Source organism: Lytechinus variegatus, chromosome 11 (genome assembly GCF_018143015.1).
Source record: "Lytechinus variegatus isolate NC3 chromosome 11, Lvar_3.0, whole genome shotgun sequence".
In the NCBI taxonomy this organism is placed as follows: domain Eukaryota; kingdom Metazoa; phylum Echinodermata; class Echinoidea; order Temnopleuroida; family Toxopneustidae; genus Lytechinus; species Lytechinus variegatus.
The window spans coordinates 13,554,183-13,563,051 of record NC_054750.1 but is presented as its reverse complement, the minus strand read 5'-3'; the positions used below and the strand labels follow the sequence as shown (position 1 = coordinate 13,563,051).

Below are 8,869 nucleotides of genomic sequence, written 5' to 3'. Positions count from 1 at the left end.
GGTTGTTTGTCTACTATTTCGACATTCCCGATCAACACTTTCCAATTTGAGAAGCTGCGTTGGCAATGACATCGTAATCGATCATGATCATAGCTACATGAAATAATCATGAAAAAAAAATATTCTGATCTTCGTAATTCTGTTTCTGTCCTGATTCTCTCGTTATCAATATTTTTTTCTTTTGATTTTTTTATTTTCATTTTAAAAATGAAAGTAGAAATGACTGTTATTTTTTGTTTAAAGATTAAAACAAAAGAAAGTTCAACAATTTTCATAACTATTCTTTTATCATAAATATATGACAGATCATCCTGGAGATTACTTGTTTGTGGGTCGCGATCTTTAATTTTTATATGTGAAATTTAATTTGGCATTTATTGCCGAACCCCGAACCGAACCAAAGTTCGGAAAAAAATTGCTGAACCCTGCCGAACCGAACCCGAACATGCCGCCTGACTTGCAGCACGACTATTATAGCAAATATTTGGCAGTACATGGCATGACAAAATACTATAGGCCTACTGGCATTGTCATGATTACATGCAAAATGTTGGGAAAACTGCTTCAGATTCTACACTGGAAATGAAATCAAAATTTTCACCAAAAAAATTGATGGCTGAAAAAAAACTCAACAGCCAGGTCTTTGTATTAAATATTGGTATGTCAGATGATACTGGAGCACGATTCACATTATTGCTAAAAACATTTGACAGGCTTTAAACTTGATTAGGAAATACCTCCAATGGCTACCTTTACTCTATACTTTGTTTTGATGGATGCTGAAGGAGATCTGATAAGAAATCTTTGACATGAGGCCAAATCTGGTTTGTCTCCGTTCCATGGAACTCTGTCAATATTCCTTTGGATCTGTGGGGAGAAAGAAAGAGAGAGGGAGGGAGAAAGTCAGAAATGGAGAGAGACAGACAGAAAGAGAGAGAACTATTGTTTTATAGAGTACAAAAGTGTGACGTCACGATGTCATGACAATGAACCGGCAGGTTTTAAACAGAATCGCAGCTGACGATCGTCTATACTCATTTGTATTTGCAAAAATGGTGATGTGCAATAGAAACACGTGCTATAGAGCGATATGAGCGAACCAGGCTGCCATGACACAATGGCAACTGATGGCATCGCTTCGGTACTCTATAGTCATAATAGTTCAAAAGAGAATATAGCAGTTCATTTCACAGAAGTATCAGAAAAATAAAGCATTGATACAGACTTAGGCATAGCAGCTTCTTCGTGCTCCATGTTACAAGGAATGAGTTTTAAGTCAAACAAAAGACCTAAAAAGTTAGTATAAAAGGCTTAAATATTTTCAAAGAAACGTATATTCACATTCTATCAGTATACATGTTATTTTCCCACCTTTTAATAAAAACAATAATTGCAGGCATAATTTAGGGTTTAGAGCACCAGCCTTAACACAGAAACAGCAATTATCAATCAAGACAATTGGAATATAAAGGATCATACATTCATTCCATACAATTAAGTTCAAAAGAATTTTGATTAACACTTTTTTCTGATTCCTGTAGACAACTCTACCATGGCAAAAGAAGGTTGCTACTTATGTCACTCTAGAATCAAAATTTGAATACAAGAAAATATTTCTTTTTTTAAAATCATTTTGAGATACAAGATTCTTTAGAACAGCACAGTGAGGATATATAATATGAAAATAAAAACAAAAGATCACTTGTCATACCTATAGAATTCTAAGACTGGTTTAGTTAGCTGCTCATATGCTTCAAGCCTTGCTCGAACTGTTTCTGGTTTGTCATCATCTCTCTGAATTAAATCCTCTTCTGTTACATCGTCTTTGAACTATATGGGGAATACAAAAAATATCAATTTTAATTTTTGTAATGTATTTTGATTTCAAATAATATTGACATGCTAAAAATTAAAACTCATCTTTGCTCCCCCACCAACCGATTTAATCAATTCAAGAACCACCCATTGTGGCCCTGCCCACAAAGCCTAAGGAAATCCATGAAAACAATAATTTTCATTGATAACTGTTACAAACTACTGAAATCCTTGCATCTGATTGGCTTAGAGTAATACTGTCAGTGAAAATCACTGACAATACGCTGCATAGAACACTCCCCAATCGAACCTAGACGGACAGAAGTCTTGTTGTTAAAAAGTAATTCAATGCAAAGTTTTGAATAATTCAAGAATTAAGTATTAGCCAAGAAATTCACCTTGTCACAAGAGCAGCTTTTTTGAGCAAATCCCTATACTACCTCCTTTAAGGCTGTTTAGAAAAATATAAACTTACCGGTACTTTGGGTGGATTCCAATCTAAGTTATACACCCGATCACTTCCGGGGTGTATCCATCGCCATTCTAACCTTTGTACTATGACATCAAAGGGCACATCTAAGTTCAACACAGCATCAAGTGTTTGATTCTTAGAGAGAGAATCCGCCTGCGAGACAGTCCGTGGAAAACCTTATCAGAACAGGCAAAGAAAAGAAGATAATAGGAGTGTTACACCATTTACTATCAGGTTTAAATCTAAATTTGGCTATGTAACATTTTGAGGTGTACTTCATAGTTGATAGGTCTAGATAGGAAGCAGACAATTCCTTTCTCATCTATTCTTTTTTTACTTTCTTTTATCACTTTTTAAATTTTTTTAATCTAATCTTATTTATCTATCTATCTATTGATCCATCCATCCATCTATTCATTACTTCTTATTTTCACGGGGTGGGGTGGGGGGGGTAAGGGGTAAAAATGTTGTCTTACCCCAGCCTCCCTTTTTGCAAGGGGGCAACTGCCCTGCACCCCAGCTCCCAGCACCCTTGATAACAAATGCTTTCACCTAACTGCTATCTCATGATACCACCATCTGCGTCTGGACTCAATTTTTGTCAGTCGTCATAGATGGCCGAAAAATTCAATTTGAACATGTCTGAAGTTTAGAGTGGCCAGCGCTGTCTATTCAGGTTCTGGAGAGTGTTTCATGAATGACAAGATGTCGAATCTGAAAATACATCAGTAAAAATTTGTGACGTTGCTTGGCTGAGAAGCACATGTTTCTCTATTAACTGTTAAAGAATGACAACTTGTCAGTGGTGACAACTTTCATTACATGACCCAAAGAAGTCCTTGAGCAGATTTTAAAGGTTATACAATCTTATAGGCCTACTCTTCTTTCCCATACAGAATCATTAGACAACAGTACATATGTGAGACAGCCTTCATGATTATCATTACCATCTAATAACCAGTTGGGTGGTAGTCCATTGAGTTCATGTGTGATGAGTTTAACCATGACATCATCAGGAACAAGGCTCCCTTTATCAATGTACTGCTTGGCAAGGACTCCAACAGCTATAATAGAACAAATCCAATATAATAGTATACAAATCAAAAGTTTACATCAATCAAGAATAATTATAGGAATTATTACAATACGCGTAACGTGGGTGAAGAAAAATAGAAAACAAGATGGCGGCGTAAACATTGGGCAAGTCTCTTCCTTCTTTTCATCATATTTTTATCATATTTTGATGAATTCTTGTCTAAAAATAATATCCATAGCGTAGAAATGTCGGAAATGAAGTTGTATCCCATGTACATGATTTAGGGCTAGATCTAGTTTTAGAGAGAAAGTAGAAATCTCGGGGGCGAAATTTCAGGTTTTTTGGTGGTAGTACACACAAACATGACAAATGTATACTGAAACTTAAATTTAAAAGGAAGACCTGCCTTCGTATGAGTAACCTGACGTTAGTAAATGATTTTACTCTTTAGAAGCCTCCTGGCAACTCCTGGAGTACCTTTAGAATCCAATGTCATGAATCGATTACAAGAGCAACGTCCTATTCCTAATAATGTTGCCTCCGTTGTGCAATGATATCAATTTGTCGCCCTCTATGTTCGTGAACGAATTAATCGGGAGATGGATAAAGGATAGAGGGGGGGGGGGTAGCCCCGTAAGGAGTAAGGTACACGACTTGTCCAATATGGTTGATGCCCGGGGTTGATGTGTAAGAGAGAGTGGCAGCAATATTAGATGTAAAATGAGAGGACTTATAAAGGGAAGATATGAAGGGTCAATGAGGGGGAGCGTGATGGAGGACATGTGGGAAGGTATATAATCATGTTCATGATGTTTATATTTTGTAAAGGAATGATATACGTTGATATGTATACAGGGATAACGGGAGATTTTTATGTCATGTATATGAATACTTATACTTGAATACTATTGGATACTTGGATACGTGGATACTATTGGATACGTGGATACTTGGATACTATTGGATACATGGATACTTGGATACGTGGATACGCGGATACGCGGATACGTGGATACGTGGATACTTGGATACTTGGATACTATTGGATACATGGATACTTGGATACGTGGATACGCGGATACGTGGATACTTGGATACTATTGGATACATGGATACATGGATACTTGGATACGTGGATACGCGGATACGTGGATACTTGGATACTATTGGATACGTGGATACGCGGATACGTGGATACTTGGATACTATTGGATACATGGATACATGGATACTTGGATACGTGGATACTTGGATACTATTGGATACATGGATACTTGGATACTTGGATACGTGGATACGTGGATACTTGGATACTATTGGATACATGGATACGTGGATACGTGGATACTTGGATACTATTGGATACATGGATACTTGGATACGCGGATACGTGGATACTTGGATACTATTGGATACATGGATACGTGGATACGCGGATACGTGGATACGCGGATACGTGGATACTTGGATACTATTGGATACATGGATACTTGGATACGTGGATACGCGGATACGTGGATACTATTGGATACATGGATACGTGGATACGCGGATAAGCTGATATGTGGATAGTTTGGTACTATCTATGAAGGAACATCAAGGAGTTCCTGATACTCTAGAACATGGAAACCACATAAAGAAGTACATGATACTAAAAGAACTTTTAGAACGAAGCATCACGCACCCTAATTACCCTTTCTGCCAGATAATTTACATCGTTTTTAATTTGTATTTTTCTTGAGAGAAAGATAGAAAAGGCTACTTTAATAAGTTAATTGTTCCAAATTGGCTGCTCTCTTTATAGCGAAACATGTATCAATTGCCTATGCCCATATAATTACAATTTTAGCTATAAATTTTAATCCTTTTTAGAACTGATTTTATTTAATTAAGTTGATTTCAGTAAACAAAACATAAATAAACTGTTTGGATTATTATAGATTTTTTAGTAAAGGCTAATATAATAACATGTACGAATATGCAGCTTATAAAAGGTGAACTCTATACCCAAAAAATTATTGATTTGAATAAGTAGAAAAATGAGTAACAAGCTATTTCATCAAAAAAGGTAAAATAGGAAAGTTATGCCTTTTCAAGTTTTTTTAAACAAATTAATTTCATTCAGGGCTATGTCTTGTTGCGCTTTTATCTCGTTGTTTATAAAGCGCTAAAGAACCAATTTTACTTAAACACCTACAGATTCGGTCATCGGATTTAAGCAGTCATTCCTACTCCCTGGGTGTAACTTAGCCATTCGTCAATGTGATTGTCTCGTTTTGATTATGAATTATCTAATATGAGTCGTTCTATTTATCATTTTTAACTTAAAACTAGAGATTTAATAGTTCAAAAATGACCTGATAATTAATTTTTTTGTCCCGATTTTTTAAGAAAGATGTGAATAAGAAGTAAAGGAGTGAATATAAAGTTTTGTGAATGAGTTATTGCATGAATGGCATATCATTTATTTTTTTCAAAAATTATAGAAAGAATGAACTTGATGAAGAGAAAGGGATAGGAATAAGAAGTAAGGAGTGCAATATTGGCATATAAATTACTTATTTAAAAACAATTATCTTCCTACTTAACATCCAGATGACTTTCAAAAGAGCATGGAGTACTAGAACTGCATTTGTAACAGAACATCGGCATGCAATGACGCGTTTGATATAATATTTCGTTTTGAGCACAAATTGGATTTGACTTTCATTGGTTGGTTATTATGTGAATGTCTCGTTCTGATTATAAATACGAATAAGTATTAGTCCTATATGACTCGTTTTATTCTTAATTCTTTATTATGAAATGTAATTTATAATATGTCATGAATTTATGCCTAGATAAGTATTGAATAAAGTGACCGGATTATGAAAAGGCTGATTTTCTTACCGCTATTTGAAGTGGTGAAGAGGAATGTAAACTTAGTGATTCGAGTGCAAAGCGCGAATAAAAATATGTTATGGGCCTATTGCGATCAGAAATTTCTTATATTTTAATCACGTTTTGTATATACACAATCAGTCCGGAGCGCGTTTTTGTGTGGAAATTTAAATCTAAAACTAAAAACGGACATTCCTGACTCTTTTTGTAGTGGGTGTTGTACGTTGTATGCATTTTTATTTCTTTAGTAATTTGTGTTAAATAATGTGCTTAATTGTCATTAATTATTTTTACTACGATTATGCTGTACACAATGTATACACGACATACCTATAATTAGATCATCACCAATTAATAAACTGGTAATTAGATACTGTCTTGTTGGAATGCAGTATGTGATATGTGTCGTACGCCCCTCCTTATAGGACAATTTGACGCCCCATTCGGTCCAACATCAATTTGGTGCCCCTTCTAGTTTAAGGTTAGTCTGGAGCCTCCTCGCCATGTTAAGGTCATTTTTTCCCCCTCTCCTTATATTGTCTCCCTCCATCCAAATTTGAAGGTCAGCTTTGCGCCTCCCGTTACAGGTGAATTTGGTGCCCCTCCTTTCGGGACAAATCTGGTGCCCCCATGTTTAAGGTCACTTTGTCACCCTTTCCTTATAACACAATTTGATTCCCCCGTTGGTCATGTTGGTCTAACATCAATTTGGAGCCCCTTCTAGTTTAACGTCAGTCTGTAGCCCCCTCATTACGAGCAACTAGGCGCCCCCTTGTTTATTGTCAATTTGGTGCCTTTGTTATGTCTTTTTCTGTTTTCCTTTTCCCTCTTTTTCTCTCTATCCCCCTTATTTCTCTTTCTCTTCATGCTTCCTCCTTTTTATTCATCTTTTCCTGTTTTGTTTTTCCTCTTCTCTCTTTCTCTCTCTTTCCCCTTAGTTCTCTTTCTCTTCATGCTTCCTCCTTTTTATTCATCTTTTCTTTCCACCCGCTGCTTCCCCTTTTCAGCGCCCCCTTTTTTGCCTACCCTGGGAGCAAGGGCAACGACCCCTCCCAGAATACGTGCATGTTACTTAGAATACATAACTCTTAAAGGAGAATGAAATCTTTGGAACAATATCGCTTGTGTGAAAACAGAAAATTCAAAGAAACAGATCAACGAAAGTTTGAGAAAAATCGGACACAGATCAACGAAAGTTTGAGAAAAATCGACAAATAATGAGAAAGTTATGAGCAAGTAAAAATCAATCCACAATTAAAGAAGAAAAAGTATTTTATATGAATTTTTAGAAATATGCATAAATTAATTTCGCATATATTAGCATAAAAATAGTTCTTGTCGCAATTATAAAGCAGAAAAAAGGAAAATGTGAAGAAAAAACTTGCGTTTAAACGATTAAGGACGGATAATAAAGAATGTATTCTCAATCCTGACTAGACAAGTACCTTGGTAGGTCCATGATTAAACCAAGAAAAGAATTATAAACCAACCAGTTTCTACTTTTAGTTAACGACCGACAGAAATGGATGGAAATTTTTCAGACTCTCCCTTCCTTTCCCCCTTGTAGCGAAAGCTGGATCCTCCCCCTGTAAACATCCTCGTATCCACGTATCCGCGTATCCTCGTATCCACGTATCCGTTAACCACATGTATCCACTGAGTATATTTCCACGTATCCACGTATCCGCGTATCCACGTATCATCGTATCCATGTATCCTACGTATCCACGTACGTATCCCAGTATCCACGTATCCATGTGTATCCACGTATCTTAGTATCCATGTATCCACTTATGTGTCAAAGACTTATTATTAGTTCAGTTCTGAAAAAGTACAACGTATCCGTTGTTATCTCGTTTTAAAATCTAGAGATTTTTGTAATCGATTCATGACATTGGATTCTAAAGGTAAGCCCAACTCCTTCCTCCCCCGGGTTAGGCTAGTGGTAACCCAGGGAAAAGTTTTCTCCTTCTAGTTCTACCCCCGTCTCGATCGGCCATTTTTGTTATGAATTGTAACAAAATGGCCCATCGAAACGGGGGTAGGAGAGAACTTTTCGTTTTTTGAGGTTCCAGTCTGTGCCCAGATGTCAGGAAAACTGCCACTCGTTAGACCTTCATCCAATCGTGGTAAGTGCATAATTTCTGTTTTCATAATTTATCTTGCACTTGCTAGATATTTTTACCATAATCTACCCTTGTCATGCTTGTCCCGTGAGTATGGGTCAATACATGAGCTCCTGGGCGCCGCACCGCTACGCGGGCCGACGCTCCCTGGCCTGGGTTAGGCTAGCGGGTACATTGACCCCACTCAAGCTTAGCCACTCTATCCACCAACCATCACACCGCACCCTATTATACCGCTCCCTGGCCATGCTGGCCCTGCCCTGGCCCTGCCGCGCCGCGGGCCCGCGCCCAGCCGCGATCGCGACCGCCGCGTAAATTGGATAAACTTAACCACCTGTCTGTCGTTGAATCTGACTTCGAAGAAGGTCTCCACTTGATAGATGATTTAGTTTAAATTCTTTGACTATTCGGGATGACATCGTGCCCTTTCCTGATCCCGGTGGACCCATGATGAGAGCTCTAATTAAACGAGACATATTGTTGATCGGTTATCTATACTACCGTACACTGTTTTTGACTGTTATCGATATGTCCCCGGCC

At 37.3% G+C, this 8,869-nt stretch overlaps 1 protein-coding gene across 1 annotated transcript; it reads right to left on the bottom strand.

Annotated features, from left to right (window-relative positions):
- Positions 1-562: 562 nt before the first annotated feature.
- On the bottom strand, positions 563-8,825 carry LOC121424353 (GTP:AMP phosphotransferase AK3, mitochondrial-like). Its single transcript, XM_041620003.1, has 5 exons — positions 8,664-8,825; positions 3,235-3,351; positions 2,291-2,463; positions 1,712-1,830; positions 563-867 (listed from the first exon to the last, which is right to left on the bottom strand). The coding sequence occupies exons 1-5, from the start codon at positions 8,803-8,805 to the stop codon at positions 753-755; spliced, it is 666 nt and encodes a 221-aa protein (XP_041475937.1). The 5' UTR covers positions 8,806-8,825; the 3' UTR covers positions 563-752.
- Between the last annotated feature and the right edge of the window lie 44 nt (positions 8,826-8,869).

Bases quoted from the DNA above. Each gene is read 5' to 3' on its own strand.
- LOC121424353 (XM_041620003.1), bottom strand. From the start codon at position 8,805: ATGTCTCGTTTAATTAGAGCTCTCATCATGGGTCCACCGGGATCAGGA. The intron at 3,352-8,663 runs GTGGTTAAGTTT...GTTCTATTATAG, and splicing joins TCAGATTCAACGACAGACAG to CTGTTGGAGTCCTTGCCAAG. The intron at 868-1,711 runs GTATGACAAGTG...TTCTCCCCACAG, and splicing joins CCAGTCTTAGAATTCTATAG to ATCCAAAGGAATATTGACAG.